The sequence below is a fragment of the Trematomus bernacchii genome, unplaced genomic scaffold (genome assembly GCF_902827165.1).
Source record: "Trematomus bernacchii unplaced genomic scaffold, fTreBer1.1, whole genome shotgun sequence".
In the NCBI taxonomy this organism is placed as follows: domain Eukaryota; kingdom Metazoa; phylum Chordata; class Actinopteri; order Perciformes; family Nototheniidae; genus Trematomus; species Trematomus bernacchii.
Window position 1 is genome coordinate 26,355,613 of NW_022987739.1, and position 18,493 is coordinate 26,374,105.

The 18,493-nt window shown below is 40.9% G+C and overlaps 1 protein-coding gene across 1 annotated transcript; it reads left to right on the plus strand.

Moving 5' to 3' along the window:
• The first annotated feature begins 793 nt into the window (after nucleotides 1–793).
• On the plus strand, nucleotides 794–17,242 carry hcn5 (hyperpolarization activated cyclic nucleotide-gated potassium channel 5). Its single transcript, XM_034147794.1, has 10 exons — nucleotides 794–1,192; nucleotides 3,276–3,462; nucleotides 4,089–4,193; nucleotides 5,343–5,480; nucleotides 8,695–8,856; nucleotides 10,487–10,580; nucleotides 10,703–10,830; nucleotides 11,531–11,677; nucleotides 12,852–13,089; nucleotides 15,930–17,242. Exons 1-10 carry the CDS (start codon nucleotides 1,008–1,010, stop codon nucleotides 16,100–16,102), a joined length of 1,557 nt encoding a protein of 518 aa, XP_034003685.1. The 5' UTR covers nucleotides 794–1,007; the 3' UTR covers nucleotides 16,103–17,242.
• The last annotated feature ends 1,251 nt before the right edge of the window (nucleotides 17,243–18,493 follow it).

The window sequence follows — 18,493 nt, forward strand, 5'->3', positions numbered from 1 at the left end:
GTTTGACCTGATGTCCAAATACCCCAAAATATTTTATTTTCATTTACAATTGGACAATTTCAGTGTCTGAAAACAGAGAACATTGAACACTTTTCACTGTTTCTGCCGGGATGCTGCTCTGTTGAAAGATTGTCAAAATAATTGCCAATTATTATTCTGTCGATTTTTCATCTTATCTTTTCCGCTCTACTTGGAATGATTTATTTCAGCTGCTGTTTGTTGTTGTGGTTTTGATGTGAACAGTGCAAACAAACAACACAGGAGCTGGCTGAGAGCAGCAAACATATCTACAGCATCAGGTAACAAGGCACCGTGTTTAATTACATCCTGCTAGAGATGGCCCATCCTGAACTTAACCCTGCCCACGCTGCCAGATGTCAGGGTCACATGGCAATAACTGTGATCCCCTCCCCACGCATACCCCCACGCACACCCTCACACACACACACACACACACACACACACACACACACACACACACACACACACACACACACACACACACACACACACACACACACACGCACACACACATGCCATTGTGTACAGTATTAATGTGAGCTCGACCTTACCCTCTTGACATGGCTTGATTCATGTGGGGATGAGACACAGTTACTGAATAGTTGATGAGCCGGGAGAAAAAGAAAAGACGTGGAGCGGTGAGGTAGGGGCTGAAATAGAGAGAGCGAGACGGAGAGGGAGGGAGATGGAGAGGGAGGGAGATGGAGAGGGAGACGGAGACGGAGAGGGAGGGAGGGACGGAGAGAGGGAGGGACCGAGCAGAGAGGCGGGTATCCACTCGCATCGCTCCACAAAGCTTCAATAAGCCCGGAGGCTGGGAGCCTTGATGAAAAATTACCTTGTGACCAAGAGGGGAAGTCAGCACTCGCAGACGCTCCTGAAAAGCAGCAGCCACAGCAGCAGCATCATCAGGATCAGCATCACAGTAGCAGAGTGAGGAGGATGGCCTGCGCGTTCGGCTGATCGGACGGCACCAGAGCTGGGTCATGGAGAAAGTAAAAGGTCCCACGGCGAGATGCACCACCGCCACCTGTGGGTGGAGAGCCCTGCTCCTGCCGCAGCTGAACCGGCAGTCGCTGTACGTGTACGGCAGCGAGATGGCCGTGGAGAAGGAGTGCATGCGCCAGCTGCAGAGCGGAGTCTTTGTGATCCATCCATTCAGCCTCATGAGGTATTTAATATTCCTGATAGATTCAGGTCAGTCCGGGGCTAAAACTCCACCTCCGCTCTGTAGCCCCATCATTTCTCCAACAGTTGTGATGGGTCCTGCAGGTGATTCATTGCTTGATTCTGCATCAAAGATTTGAGAAGTCTACTCTTTGTTGGGGTTTTTTCTGAAAGGATTAGCTGATTAATGAATTGAGTGGAAGAAACATAATCTGCAATCATTTCAATATCTGAAAAAAAACTAAACATTATTGGTCCCACTGCAGTTTTTTGAGTGTTATATAGCAAAAAACAAGCAATTTGATGACATCACCTTGAGTGTTTTTCTATTTCTTCTGCTCTTTTTGTAGAATAAAATGAAACATCAAGAAAATAATCATCAGAGCAGTGTGTGAATGTTGACAAAGATAAAACAATGTAAAGGTTATTCCCCAAGGTTAAATGAACAGTGCGATGCTATTTAGTCTTCTAATTAATGACCTGCCTACACCTTGCCCAGAGGCCGGACGCGAGCTCTATGCAGATGATGCAGTCATATACTCACCAGTTAGGACATGTAGCAAATCACCAGAGAATTACATTTTTAATTAAAAAAAATGATGTCTTTGTGTGTTTTTCCATCAGAAAGCAGCGCTTACTGGAATATTTGAGAATCAAGATATGGAATAAATAAAGAATAAGTAGAGGTCAATTATTTCAGTTGGAACAGTTTAATATGGAAAAGCTCAAATATATAAAGTATCAAATAATAATAATGAATAAATAATCATTTTTAGAATAATTCAAAACCGTAACGACTTCCCTTTTATTGTTTCAAAACAATCAGGCACTTTTTCGCACTCAAGCAGCCCATTCATTTTCTCAATGATTTCTCCATCGTTTTCATATTTGATCACCGCATGAGCTCACACTGTTACAATCAAACGTCTCACATCTTTATTCAATCAGGCACTAAAAAAAGACTGCTTAGCTTTCAGAGCTTCACTCATTTCCTCAAAGGAGTTTTTGTATGTACGAATGTTCTAGCCCTCGATCTAAATATATCACAAAACAAATTAGTAACAGCGTCAGTGATAGGAAAATGGTTAATGGTTAGTGGCAACTGTAATACATCGAATTTGAACTTTTCTCCATGGAGAGCTGTCAACTGTGAAACACATTACCAACTGAAATCAAATTACTTTCAGATAAACAATCCTTCTCACCAAAGGTCAGTCGTGGCTCAAAGCAAATCAGCACTGTTCCCATTTTTAACAAAGTTCCTGTAAATTACTACGGTGTGTTTGTGTAAGTATGTGTATTTCATTGTGTTTCTATAATCGTAGTGTACTGGGGTTTTATGATATTGAAAGCTACACACGTTACATTTCACATTAAGCGCCCAACTAAGGAGGAACGTTGGAAATAAGCCATAGCTATAAACTCTCTGTACAACACATCACGTTCAGGCTCTTTGTTGGATTGCATTGCATTTGTATTCAATGTTAACATTTTACCAGCCACTAAATATATTACCATTGTGTATTTCTTTTATTTGAGAGTGAGGCTAATCTACAAGCCACTTATTTTGGTTCCCTGCTTGCATGTGGGATTACTAAGAAGCATAAATCAATAAATAAACACATCATTGATAATGATTTTTGCAACAGAAAAATACAATTAGTTAAAAATGCAAAGAGAAAGAAAGGACAAAACAAGTAACCGATAGGAAAAATGAATAATTGATAAATGGTCGATCTTGAAATTGTAGTTCTTTTCAGTGTTTTTTAGGAAGAATCCAGGCGTCATAATGAAAAGGAAAAACCTTTTTATGGATCTGGTTTTGAATGATTGTTATTAGTTTGTAAGGTGATCATTTGGACTGAAAACAGAGGGAAATGTTTGGGATCAGAGAGCAGAGTAATTTGAGCCTGGCAATCGAACCCTGGCTGAGACGCAGTTACAGTATCAGTACTTAGTGTGCATAAATCAGCTTGCATTACCCAGCATGCTCTCTAATGAGTTCTCCTGGCAAATGAACTGAGACTTCCCACTACGAGATCTGAGGCTCACACACATATGTTTCTGTTTGTGATCTTTTCCTACAGGAGTTACTACATCATGGGCATGATGGCCATCACGTTCCTCAACCTGATTGGCATTCCCATGGAGATAGCCTTCGTGGATGGAACCAGCGGCATGGCATGGGAAGGATTTAACGTGTTTTCAGACACACTCTTCCTGATAGACGTGGCTCTGAATTTCCGAATGGGCATCATAGCAGAGGACGGCGAGGTGAGAGTGGCTGTACTCTGTATTCAGACACAATCTGGAAGAGTATAATCTCCGTGCAGACGTGCACATACAATCCATCTCTGCCCCATCTGTAATCCACTCAATACACGAAAGGGCTAGATTAACCAACATCCCCCCGCCCCCCCCTATGCGCCTGGACATGGGCGAAATTGGCACCTGCTGTTTGATTTTATAACAGGGATTATGATGTTCTGGATAAATGAGAAGTATAACATTTCAAATTAAGTATTATGCAGACTATATCCTGTTTGTGTTCATCTCCTCGTACTTTTTGACCTCTATCTCGCCAATCACAAATGGCACATCTGTGTTGTTTTTGGACCGAGGTGTTTACTCTGCACAAGCATCTGCTTTTGCCAGATTTATTCTCAAGCCGCTCTCTGCCTGAAATATTCATGTGTGAGCATCAGTGACAGTCCAACTACTCTCTGAAGTGAATTGTCTTTGAGCTCACTGATTATCTCGCCACTGTCTGCTCTAATTTGTGGACAAACTCCCATCATATTGGTTCAGTTGGAGTGTTCAATTATACATCTGACCGTGTCAAGCGCGCCTCGCAGCATCTTCATCCATCTGCTGAACCTGCTGCTCTGTTCTCTTCACAGGAAGCTATTCTGGACATCAAGCGGATCCGACTCAGCTACCTGAGGACATGGTTCATACCGGACGTGATCGCCGCTTTCCCGATCGGCTACATCCTGCTGTTTGCGGTAATAATGAAACAGATTGTGAGAGCAGAAAACAGCCAGCAGTGTGCAGCAGTGTTTGTCAACACCATGAAGCACTTAGTTTGACATGAGTTGTACACGGTTGGACTTCCATTACACCTTCTTTTTATCCGATACTTACAACTGCGTTACTGAACTTCACATATCTTCCTCAATGTGCAGCTCTAGTAAATACCTTCTTAATCGTGTTATTTGTATAATATATTCAGTTTTCTTCAGTGTTTACTGTGTGTTAAAACAATGTATTGCGGCGTTACATAACTTTCTAATTATAAGCCATGAACACACAAACTAAATCTATGTGCATAATTGTTTTGTGAACTGGCAAATAATGCAACACACGCTATTTTCTGCTTCAACGGACATTATGAAAAGTGTGAATGTCAGATTACTTTGTATAATTATTAGTTGTTTTACATTTCAAATTATTAAAATGACTTAAATGTGTTTCCATGATGGAATAATCAGAATTAATGTTTTAAGGGAACGTTTATCATAACGCTCTCAGCAAGGTGTTAGTTTGTGTCATTTTCTTCAATGTATGTATCTCATGCACTTGTGATATATATTTATTTGCCTTTCTGGTGCTTTCAGTAAATACAACAAATAGCATGTTGTATAAGAACATTATTTCTTTCTTTTATTGAACATTGAAGTAAACACAAAAGGCACCAAAATGAAGATTAATAGTTACATTTAAATGTGCCGTATTCAACTCATACTCTCCTTTAACCAACTCAAAAAATCCATATGTGCAGTATTGCAGTCTTTCGTCATGTGTTTATCGTGCTTTTTGACATTTTGATGATGTCAAGAAAATATATATTGTGAAGCCCTTAGTAGTAAGTCAATGGCAATTAGATTGATTCAACTGTATTGTCATTGCAGTACATACACTGAGGCAACAAAAGGCACTATCTAACCAGAAGTGCAAAAGACATATATATATACATTTCATAGATAGAATAAACAGTCAGGATTTTTAACGATATGAACAATAGGAAAAGTATACAATGTTTTATTTATATATTTATTTGTAACGATATTTAAAGTGATAACAGAAATACAATTAAGTAAACAACAAACACACACACCACTCTTCATGTACTGTCTGTATTTCTTTTATCCCAGGACTTACAGTACTACAACGAAGACAACCCCTCGAAGACGAACAAGATGATGCGGATCCTGATGTTCGTGCGGATCCTCAGTCTGATCCGCCTGGCTCGGGTGTCCCGTCTGGTCCGGTTCTTCAACGAGGTGGAGAAAGTAAGTTCAAACGCCGGACAAAGTCTTCAAAGCTCCCCTTAGAAATTCAATCAACCTTTCTCCGAGCTGCAGATAGCTTACCAGACGCGGCGTCCGATAACAAATCTGACTTTGAACGCTTACTTACAGTACAATGTCATTTGTAAAACAGCAGCTGACAAGCTCGGTTTTTAACAATGCATAATCAATGAACAGATCTTCAAACACACGTAATTGCAGTCCCACTGGACTCAAAATGAAAGGGGTAGGAAACCTTAAACTAAATTGAATCATGTCTGTGGTAATCTTATGATGAAACTCGATATATCTTGGAACAAATCCTGGTGTTGCATAATGTATGTTGTCTGGAATTTGTGAGTAACCCCACGCCACGTGTTTCTTTATTTTATTTCATTGTATCCTATATAACCTTGGAAACCTTGGAAACCACACATAGAGAGAACACTCCTTTTGAAGATGCAGATGTACAGACAATAAATGCAGATACAATCAAACAGCAATACAAAATGACCATATCAATTAAAAGCACTGAATAAAAAAAAAGCACCGGCAGTTTATAAGATACAAATTAAACCCTGAATTTGTCTCATTATGCTTTTTAGCGTTTTGTTTTCCCTTTCGTGCAGTGTGTTATTTAGGTTGTTGTGCCTGAGTTCTCCCCCCTGCCCTTTAACCCTCCATTGGACTTCTTTGTTTTCATCACTATGTCACACTCGCGCTTCTATTGGCTAGCGCTCCAACACATTGTACGTGATAGGCTAAGGGGCGGGACATCTCTTAGCGGTTGACCAATCACAACAGAGCCGGCCAGCTAACCAATCAGAGCAGACTGGGCTCTGGTTTCAGACAGAGGGGGAAAAGAGGTGCTGCGGCACAGGCAGTATGAGAAAAATAAAGAGCTTTTTGAACATTAAAGCGTGGAGACATGTCCCAGGAGAGACACTACATATAAAAATCCGAACATGAACATAATGGTGCCTCTTAAATAAGATACATCTGAATGTTGTTGAAGCATATTACAAGAATGTGGGGTAACGCATAACTCTGTGAGAACGTTTGGCCCCTGCAGGGTGAGCCATGTCTGTGAGAATAGCTACAACATTTTAAGAGTGAAACTGAGAGTTGGAGGGGGAGCTTTTGTAAAAAAGGCTTTATAAATGAATGAAAACAAATCCTGATCCCTCCTCACTGAAAAAGCAAAAAGCCAGTTTTTTTTTTGTGTTTTATGCAACACATCTATCTCCACTGCTAAATATGAAGGCTGTGTCATATCCTGCATCTAAAGGTTTGAGAGAAAGACCCCCCTGCCCATAAATACCCCCCTGTAGTTCAATACAAAGAGGAATTCTGCTTCAATCATTTTTCTTGCAAATAATGGAACGATAGATATTTTTTTGAAAAAGGAAAGCCACATTTTATACTGAATTTTGATAACAATGTCATAATGGACTTTAGAGTATGTTTTTGAAATATTTCATTGTTAAAACTACCATAGTGGGTATTTATATTATATATATTTATTTAAATGTATATATAGGAGGCGTGTGGCGCAGTGGATTGTGTGTTGGTGTTCTTATCAGGGGGTCACAGGTTCAAACCCCACTGCAGTCAGCATGTCGTTGTGTCCCTGGGCAAGACACTTCACCCCAAATTGTTCCTGTGGGGATTGCCCACGGTATTGATTATGTAAGTCGCTTTGGATAAAAGCGTAACATGTAATAATAATGTAATAATATTTCTTGACTTAGAAACCCATTTCTTTGCAGAGTTTAGACCCCGTTGGAAAAAATGATGGAGCTGTTTCTGAGGGATGTTAAATGACAGCTGTAGGTTTACAGTGGCTATAATCTGCACAGGAATAGGTTTCTGGTGTATGTTTCCCGTGTTATTAAATTCACATGGATAAATCTGTTTACTCACCTAATCCTCTTTTCCCCTATAGGCCATAAGGCCGCAGTGAACTCGCTGCTTGTTGACCCAAGTTAAGTTAATCTCGCTCTCGCTCGTTCATCACATTTTGTGCCAGCTCATTTTTGGTCTCCAGGTATTCTTTGGCCTTGAGCAGTCTGCATCATTTCAAATGACATGGTCCAGCCATCACAGTCCGCGTCCTTGTTTCTGTATTGATGTTCTACTTCGTTTTTTCTGTTCAATTTCAAGGTTGTGATGTTGTTAGGGGTTAAGATGCAAACCTTTCACAGGCGTTCATGCAGTTTATTACAACCTCAAACTGGCGCATTTGAATTTCTTGGATAAAGATGTCCCGTTGTTTTTAAGATGTATTCCTTCAACTTCCAGATGTTGGGCTTTTCTCAACCTTGCATAAAGCATTGATTGTGCGCCTGCAGCCTTGTTGATAAGGCTGCTGAAACATGTACAATTCTCAACAAATGTGAAAGGTTCACGCCATTAAAACTGATATTAAAGATGGAGGGGTTAATGCAGAGCTTTGTTTGCTTGGCTAATATGCAGCTTTTACATTTGTTTGCATGTTGTTGTTGTTAGATGCAATAGATCTGTTTGGTTGTTATGATTACACAAACGTTCCCTTTGACCAAAGTACGGCTGGGGTGGCTTTGGTTCAGGGAGAAATGTTCTGATCTACCAAACAGAGGGTCAGTGCTTCAATCCTGCAGTCAACATGTCCAGATGTCCTTGAGCAAGACACTTAACCCCAGACTGCTCTTGATGGCATGTCTACAGCATTGAATTGTTTGTAAGCTGCTTGGTATTAAATGGTCAGATATACAGTTGTGTGATGTAATGGATGACCTTGATCATTTATCTGTCAAAGGTTGACATGTTTATTGAAGGATAACGCTCAAGGTCATCTTGTGATGGGATCACGCCAGCCGCAAGCACAAATTGAGCCACTGGCGTTCAGAAGGGGGGGGGGGGGCTTTTCTGCAGTTTTAACCCTTTTAATTCTAGCACTCTTGCTGGAACCAAAACCATCTTTGATCTCAACCTTCATTTAGCTCTCAACTACATGCCTGCAGGTTTTGCAGCTGCATCCTTTCTGTTATTGTGTCAAAATGTGTCCACAGACATACAGATAGAAACATCAACACCTGGCAAAGTAGTTCCTGCTACAGAAGGTGTATCAAGGGGCGCATTCTGCCTTGAACTCACAAGCAGAAATCAATACTAAACCCAGCATGCTGTGAACGAAATTCCTTAAAGCTTCTTGTTTCCTGTCGTCTCCTTCTGAAAGGTGTCTAATGCAAACCTGGAGGTGGTCCGCCTCTTCTTCCGCGTCTTGTCTCTGTTCATGATGATTTTCCTGCTGTGTCACTGGAACGGCTGCATCCAGTACTTTGTCCCCATGCTCGAGGAGTTTCCCACCGACTGCTGGGTCCGCAAAGAAAACCTGATGGTAAAACTACATTCACAAAAATCTTCCATAAATAGATTATTTGAGTTGCCTGTGATGGAATGTAACTACATCGTTTTACAGCTTAAGTTACTTTTCAGATTACTACTTTGTTATGCTCTTCCTGTTCGCTGAAAACCACCCATCTCTCTAGATGTGTTCATTTTGAATGTTTCTTTATGTATTGAGAACATTCTCCCACTTCTCATGCTAAACTAATGATTTTAAAATAGCTGGAAAGTGCATGCTTGCCAATAGGGATGGGTACCGAGCCCCGGTTTTAAACGGGCCCCGGGGCTGAATTATTAAAGACCGTGGTACCGTTAAGCTCCGACGTTATCGGTCTTTTTATCGGAACTGGAGACATGTAAAAAATATGTCATGTGTATTATTGCTACACAAACATTATATTGCAGTTTTAGTGTCGCCAACTCCGTTTCTAATATGCAAAAAGACTGCAAAATGCGTCTTTTTAGTATTTTCGATCTTTCCAATCTAGACGAGAGATCTCTCTCCCCCGTCTGTGTGCGAGGGGGCGGGGCAGTTTACACACACGCAGCTTCTACATGCAGCAACACACACACACACGGAGGAGATGGCGGAGAGAACGCGCTGCAAGGTGTGGTTAAGCTTTACCCGTCTCGATGTGGACAATGCTCGTTACCTAAAGTGCAATAAGAGTTTAGCATGTCAGGGCGGTAACACGAGCAATTTGTCTAAACATCTTTCAAAAGTGCTCCACATTCAGACGGAGAAATGCACCGGGTTCGACTGTCTTTCTAGTAGCTCTGTAGCCCCATCCACGAGTAACGTTTCCACGTCAGGTGTTATGTATGCTAGCAGCAACACACAGAGTTAACTCAATTATACAAACATGGGTTGATGATTAGAGGTAACTGAGTTATTTAGTTTGTTAAAGTTTCAGCTATTCTGTTTACAGTTCTGTCATCAGATTATTTAATACAATTTGCTAAAACATTGTTGTTTCTTTTGATGTGAAATATTATGTATTTAATTTAAATAAAAAGCAATGTTAGTTTTGTTCACAATTTGTTTAGTTAGTTTACTTTATTTTTTTCTCCAAAAGAACCGATAAGAGTACCGTTAAAAGACCGGACCGATAAGTGGTATCGATAAAAGTAGTAGTACCGTTAAAACCTTAACGATACCCATCCCTACTTGCCAATCTGAAAACAGTGATCATACACATATGATAATCTTATAGACTATGATGCATTGCTGTAGATTACACTACCCAGCAGTATTTAAAGGAGTTCAAATGAGCACAATACACATTATTTCAACACTTATATTAATGCAAAACATTATATTTTATATTTAAAAACTGACTAAGAATGTTTTTTACGACAAAATGTAATCTTTGACTTTTGATACTATCATAATACGCACTTTCACACTGTGATATTAGTACTTGTATTTAAGTAATTTATCTAAAAAAGTGTATTGAGTTGTTGGAAATGAGTCATCAACTATTTTAGTGAGCAAACTAATTATAAAAGTATTGTAGGTCATTTAAGCCACATGCTGTGTTTTACATTCCTGTGAAGATGTTCTTGATGTTAAGCTCTACAGCTACAAAAGGTCTAATTAATTCTGAACATTTTATTCCCAGAATGCCTCAGTGAGTGTGAAATACTCCTGGGGAGTTTTCCGGGCTCTCTCGCAGATGATCGCCCTCTCTTATGGCTCCATGGATGCTCCAACAAGTGAGAGTCATTGATTTTGTCTTTAACCGCCGCTAAAAAAAGCACAGGTATCACATCGTCCCTCAGATATAAATAACCACGGTTTCAGAGTAAAAGCGGGGCGGCGGTGTCTTGTTCTCCAGATTACGTGGAGATGTGGATCGTGATGGTCAGCATGGTGTCTGGGTGTCTGATGTACACCGTCCTCGTGGCCAACGCTACGACCATGATCGCAAACACCGACCCGGCGGCCAAAGAGTACAAGAACAAGGTAAGGAGATACATCTAGGTAGTATTCAAGGTACTGTAAGTGAAACAGAAATAAGTCATACAAAGTTTGTTTTAGCATATTTCCGTTTCTTTAAAACCATTTAAGAACAGACATTTATTTTTCTTGTTGAAGGTTTTTGTTTCATTTTAAAATTATATATATATTTTATCACTTATTTCACAGCATAAGATAAGAGAAGACTTTATTTATCCCCGAAGGAAATTGTTGTGCCAGAGTTACAAGAATACAATAAACACAGCAGCATAATAATAAAACTGTACACTAACAGTGAGTAAGAAGAGGAATTAAATATCTACAGGAAACACAGACGGTCACATAATTCATGTAAATATTAACAGTATTTAGTAGTGCAAAAAAAACGTAGTGGCAGATACGTAATTGCATGTTATTATAGAACATTATTAATAATTAATAATAATGATATTGCACATGTTATACATACATATTTATCAAAACAAAAAACATTGGTACAGCAACTAAGTAAATGTACTTGATTACATAATACCACTTCTGTATAGCTTATGTCTTCATTTGCACTGTGTTTTTTCATGAATATAGTAGCAGCTTTTGCTATAACACTATTTCATGCAGGATTAAATCTTAAATCTTATTTTAGTTCTTTAAAGCTGTGTGTATCATGTGATGGAGATGGAGATGATAACACTGTGTCCCCCCACAGATGAGCCGCTTGGAGCACTACATGTCCTTCATGAAGCTTCCTCCAGAGCTGCAGCTGCGCATCAGCAACTATTACCAGGCGCGCTACGGAGGGAAGTGGTTCCAGGAGAAGGACGTCATGCACACCGTGTCCTCGGCACTCAAAGAGGTACGGCTGCTCGGGACCTAAAGCTGTTCATTTGGGTGTTTTTATCTAGACTTTTCATAATCATCCTATATTTCTAACAATGTAGCAGCACCATTGGTGTATATTATTGGTGTTTGTGATTATTTTGATTGCAATTGCGATATGACACAAGATATTAGAGGGAATGCTCATTTTTGCTTATTCTATTTATCATTGAAAAATATTTTAAATGATCATAGTGTGATATTTTTTTGTGAAGACTTGCAGCTTCACAATACTTAAAGGTGGGGTAGGTAAGTTTGAGAAACCGGCTCGAGATACACTTTTTGTTATATTCCATGGAATGCTCTTAACATCCCGATAGCAATGAATATCTTAAGTGCTTTGACAAAAAATCCATAAAAAAATGTCATCTGTGGAAGCCGTAATACTGTAAAAAGCACGACCAATCATCTGAGCCGGCCCGGCTAAAATAACTGGATGGCCTACCTGCCTGTCAGCCTTCCATCTGTGCACAAACTTATCTCGTGCCCTCATTGGTCATGTGCGCATTCGTGTGTGTTGGAGGAGGGGCTCTGTAAGGAAGTCTGAAGGAAGTGGCAGATTTTTTCCGGCTGTGTATTTTCAAATTCTTGCGCACTCGAGCTGGTTTCTCCAAAATTACCTACCCCACCTTTAATTCAAATATTTTCACATATATTTAGCTTACTGCGATTTGAATATTGCATCAGTCAATATAGCAATTTTGATTACATATTGATTACTTGTGCAGCCCTAGTATGCAACAATGTTCACCAAAGCCCATTTCTTGTTGGTTAAAACCTTCTTTGCAATTTGTGGGGGAAACTTCTGTAGCAATGGAGAGTCAGGACTCAGAGAGACACGAGGAGAACTGGGGCTTTGATGGCAAACACTGATGGTTTATTTGGAGTTACGGCCGGAGAATTGACATGACAGGTGGTGGGTCACGAGTTGACACAGCGGTTGCCAAACCAATTCTGAAGAACTGGTAACAACAATGCGCCCAAGCTGCTCCTCCTTAAGAGAGATAGCAGCAATACCCTAAGGCCGTAGAACTATGCCATGGGAAAAGAGACAGTAAAGAGAGAACACGATGAACTGGGTCGAAGGTTGAATACCTAAGCAAATTATTCCCTAACACAATTAACTAAATTCTGATTGTGATTTATTTCAGCAAATCATGATGGTGATGTGCAGCCGGCTGCTAAGAAAGGTGCCGATGTTTCAGAACAGAGAAGAAAACTTCATCAACTCGGTGCTGCTGAAACTGGAGTACGAGGTTTTCCTGGAGGGAGACTCCATCGTCCGAGAGGGCGTCCCCGGGGATCGCATGTTCTTCATCGACCACGGACAAGTCCTCATGGAGACCGACTCCTACGACCGGGAGCTGTGTGACGGAGACTTCTTTGGAGGTGAGTTACATTCACTCTGATTTAAATATCTGGAATATCATTCAGGCATTTGAGAAGTGATTTTTACCCTGACGGCAATAGTGAAGGTATTTGAAGTAGGACAGGAGAAGGACAGGAAATAACATAAGGGAGTTTTGCAAATGGTTAATTTTAGAGAACATTTTATTCCAGATCGTGTTGAAAAACTGTAACCACTACTATTTAGAAATATTTATGGCTATTTTACTTGCATCCTTTGGTTACTATAACCCTTTATGAACACTCAGTTAGTACATTTATACAGTGTTGTACATTTAACGTTTTTAGACTGTAAGTGTAAATATGCACATTGACATCTAATTGTATGTCGTTGCATCTGTCATCGCTACTACCTCTGCTTTTACCACTCTTATTTATTTAATTTGTGTCTATTTTTGACTGCAGTGAGAGTTGCCAAAGACATGTCGTTGTACTTTGTATGATGACAATAAATATATATTCTATTCTATTCAGAAAAACCTTTCTCACACATTTTAAACCCAAAAAGGCTGGATAGATGTTTATTGCTCTAGAAAAATACCAACAACCCAAACGCATCCAGAATCTGGCTCATGTAAGTCCATTATCTTAAAAAGAAACACACAATAACATCTCACCTCAAGCCAAAGTACAATTAGTACACAACAAAGATGTTACATATTACATAATGAATGTAATAAATGGAAATTATAAAAAGTGCTACCCGCCAGTTTCTTTTTACGTTTTGATCTTAGATTGTGTCATTTCAAACATGTATGTACATTGTGCAGTAGGGTAGGTTTTGTTAAGCAGCAATACTGTCCTCATATACTGGAGGTTAAAGAATGAATTTGAGGAAACATGAAAATGTTGACTCTGCTTTCAATACTATCTCAGCAGATGGAGTTTGCTCTATTTATAGTCTCTATTTACCATTATGTGTTTAGAGATCAGTAAGTATTGAGCTGTGGCAATTTACATTTAAAGGGCCAATCCTCAGAAATTCCTAAGCATTTAGAAGCAGTTTTTTGTCTCGTCTCCAGATTTTGAAATATCCTTCTCTTTTTCTGCCTTCCCCAAATACACTGGAGGTGAATGTAATGTCATGTGTGATACTTAAAGGTCCCATGTCATGCTTCTCTGGTTATTACCCGTCCCCTTGTGTGTTATGAAGCTTTTTCTGCATGTAAACGGTCTGCAGAGTCACAAACCCTCAAAGCACACCCTGTAGCGAGTAAAACTCTTAACACAGAAAAGACCTGTCTGTGCTGCCCCAGAACGCCTCGTTGGGGATTTCTCTTTTTCTTCCTGAGTACAGTGACGTATTTGGGTATAGTGACGTAACGTAACGTAACGGCTCCGCAGATTGGTCTAAATGGAGCCGTTACGTTACGTCCGCGGAGCCGTTACGTTTGGACCAATCCGCGGACTTCCTCACACACACACACTCGGCGGGACGTTGCGAGGCTCGCTGCTGCGAGGAGCGGGACAGTGTGAGCTGGCTCACTGGTGTGGGGTCGGCAAGACAGCGAGACACCGCGGAACTCAGCCTGGGCACACACACAAACTCCCAGCCAGGCTGCTGGTGTGTGTGTTTCGGGCTGGGTTTCGCTGTGTCTCGCTGTCTCGCAGACGGCCACTGGGCTCACAGGGAGGGGGGGGCAGGAGCTCCAACAAGCCGTTTAGGACAGAGAGTGAATACACATACTATACAGAGATGCTGTATGAGAAACCAATGTGAGTTTGGAAAATTGCACAATATAAATCTATTCTAGTATACCTCAACAATGGAAATATGATCAGTAGAAATGGCCATGACATGGGACCTTTAAAGCATTTTTTATTAAAAAGTCATAATCAGCAACCTCTCTTTCCAGAAATAGCGTCTTTATAGTCTACAAAACTTGCTGTCAGTTTTCTGTCAGGATTATTTTTGCCTCCATTCAAAGCTCAAATATTATCAGTAATGCCAGTTCGAAATCCTTTTTGTCGAAGCTTGTCAAAGAGTTGTCGACAAAGGTCTAATATTGCAGTGGTAATGGATTGGAGAGCATTGTGTGCGGCTCTCTTAAGGAAATTATGGCAAACTCCATTTAAAAATATGTCACTCTTATTCTAGATAATCCTCAGAGCTCTCTGTGAGCAGTTTCCACTGGAAATGCCTTCGCCTACAGAAAGAGTTCATATGAAAACAGCTGACAGCTTGTTCTGTGAATTATCTACAGTAACAGGCATGATGTTTCCAGGAAAGCTGTCACTTTTCTTACGTGCTGAGGCTGATCATTCAAAACCTGGATGAACAAAACCAGAACTATCTGCATGTGTAGATAACAGAGGTAGGGAATGTAATGTATGCAGTCAGTGTGTGTGTATGAGAAAGGGAGGAAATAGGTAAAGACCGGGAACAAATAAAGCTTACGCCACTGCCATATGGAAATGTAATATGTTAATGAGTTCACATGACATTTATTTTCTGATTATTTTTCTACTTATGGCCAATTAAGGGTAATTTTTCAATCCATTTTCATCGGTTAGCTTTTTTTACATCAAAAATAATGAATACATTTGCAAGTTTATTTGCCCAGGTGAGCAAGGAGTATTTTCAAACCAAAATGGTTAAATCCACCCCTTTCAATTTGAGGGGATTTACTTAATTCTCCAGCTTTAAGTGGGAGCAGGTCCTAATCTTATTTTGGCAGAAAACCTCTGCAGCGGTTAAAGCTAAGCAGGCTTCCCAAAACAACTCGGCTAAGTCCGGTTATTTAATTTAGGATTAATTGTCAGACCTCATCCCGTCATTAGTGTTTACCCGCTCATTAACCAAGCGTTTGTGTTTCCAACAGAGACGTGCGTGCTGACTAAAGGAAAGCATCGGGCCACGGTGAAGGCGCTGACCGACTGCCAGTGCTTCTCTCTGTCCTGTGACGACTTCAAGGAGGTGCTGCTGTGCTTCCCGGAGATCAGCAAGGATATAGAGCAACTGGTTCTGCTCAACTCAGAGGGTGAGCCTGTGTGAGAGCAAGAAGCTGTACTCAGGCGTCTTTCTTTTACTGAAAATGAGAGGAGATGCGGACATTCCCGGGACATTTTGTGCGATTGTAAATGGACGATAAGACTGAGGCTGATTCCTCGTGTGGACATGAGTTGGACATTTATTCGCTGATGAGATGGATAGTTTTAGAGCATTTTATTCTAACTGGTAACTCTTCCGATCTATCAGTTATAAGCAATAAACTAAAGACCTCAACCGTAAAGACGGGTCAAAATATTTATTTTTGCTTCCTTGTTGCATTTTAGCGTTGATGTTTGGGAAGTCAATGCATACCTTAGTGACTTAACCAGAAAGATTTGGTAAACCTTAACGAGAAATTGTGTTTTTTTACAACCTGGGCTTTATTTACGACGTTCGGGCCATCATTTATATCAAAACAAACTGAAGATTGGGCAAGAAACACACGAGCAGTCAAACGACGAATCCTTGATGTAAGCTAAACTTATTTAACCAAAGGAAAACTGTAAAAGTATTAACCAACTGTTCAAACATTAGTCACAGTGTATAGCATAGTTTCCTCCATATCACCAGCATTTAGGTGCACTCAGTTTTATCTTCAAATAGTCATAAAATCTATCAAAACGTGCGTTCATCACTTCTAGGGATGGGGCGATATAGGATGTTATTCCAGATTTCAATAAAAAAACACTGAAAAAAGTAGATTATGGTGAATTTCTGGTATTGGTTATCATGGAAGAAAAGTGTCCTATCAGTGACCCAGTAAGAACATGATTCCAGGATGTAAGAGTTCTAAGCATATATTTATCATTTTTGGGATAAGATTTTGTATTGCCTGGTACCACCTGTCTGATTGTTGGACTTCTTGTGTTTGTATCCTGTCCTCCATGTTTGGAGAAGTCACTCTGTTTCCATATTTCAGCAATAACTTTGAATGCTAGCTGTTCTCTGAGGATGTGCTCACTGAAATCATTAGGGAATTATTGTCTGGACCATAAATGTTTGTACAAATCTTAATGCAATCCATCCAATATTTGTTATTCCATTCTGAAACAAAGTGCTTAAGGAGGCCTTCGATTGGACCCAAGTTGTAGCAAACTAGAATTTTGCTTTAACGAAATATAAAAAGAAACCTCTTATATCTCATGTGTGTGTTTCTCTTAAATGACATTTATTTGGAAGTAACATTACACAAGACATGTTAATACCACTGTGAGAGCAACACAAATAAAGCCGATTCTGTAATATGATTATGAAACATCTGTGTGAGAACAGCAGGTCGTTTCCCCTTCCCTTTGTTTCTCGTACTCTTTCATCCAAACACGCACACGGTGCCCGAGGCCAGCCGGTGTTTGTACTCGTAGAGGTAGTAGGAGGCGGGGGGGAAGTTGCACTTCATCTCCATCCTGCCGGGCACCACGTGGATGGACACGCCCTCCCCCAGCCCGTCCTGCAGCTTCTTCAGCATGCGGGCGGCCAGGTAGCACCGCGCCCTGCCCGGGTCCTCCTCGATGGAGGCGTACACCTCGGGCGGCGGGTTGGGGATCTTCCACTCCAGATCCACGATGAGCTGGTGGATCCTGCTCTTATCCAGCGAAGTGGGCGTGTCCCGGAAACACACCACCACATGGGGGACGGGAGGGTCAGACGCCACGGAAATGAAGTTGTTTGACTGCTGCACAACTTCCTCCTGTTCTTCCTTCTCTTCTTGCTGGGTTTCCTCCTCTTTCTCCTCCTCCTCCTTCTCCTCCATGGGTCCCACAGCAGGGTGCAGCATCACCGCCCAGCGCAGCCATTCGTAGTTCTTCTCCAGGGTCTTCAGGATGCTCCCCGCCGCCTCCTCGGGGGGGTCTCGGTTCTGCACGGCCTCCTGGAGCTGGTGCCGGATGTCCACCTCCGCCTGCTCCAGGAAGTAGCTTAAGCAGCGGCTTCCTGAGTTCTTCATCTTCCTGTAGAGCGCCCCCATGCGGTCGGACCAGGTCTTCATCAGCAGAGCCTGGTCCCGGCCTGTCAGAGACGCCTGGGTGAAGAGGCACAGCAGCCCGGTGCCCAGCACAAAGTTTATCTGTTCAGAGGAGAGTGAGGGAAAGTATGAGCCTTCAAATAGTGGGCGAAACTAGCTAAGAGTGTGTTCAACCCTGCAGGGAGCACCAGATGGGTTGTTTTGTGACATGGATGCTATTCAATGTTCAGTCAATTAAAGATGGAGCTTCTTCTGTTTGACCACAGAAGTGATTTTAAACAAATGTTCTAAATACTCAGTAATCAATTAATCCTATAACTATAATTGTCAGGAACTGTAAGTCCTGTTCGCTCATTGCTTTTTGCATTTAGACAAAATCTGAAGAACCAGATAAATTGTGTAAAAAAAAACATTTGTTTTAGACCCTGCATACA

Coding starts and splice junctions, on each gene's coding strand:
- hcn5 (XM_034147794.1), top strand. CDS start 1,008: ATGGAGAAAGTAAAAGGTCCCACGGCGAGATGCACCACCGCCACCTGT. Junction 4,194..5,342: donor GCTACATCCTGCTGTTTGCG/GTAATAATGAAA, acceptor CTTTTATCCCAG/GACTTACAGTACTACAACGA. Junction 8,857..10,486: donor TCCGCAAAGAAAACCTGATG/GTAAAACTACAT, acceptor TTTTATTCCCAG/AATGCCTCAGTGAGTGTGAA.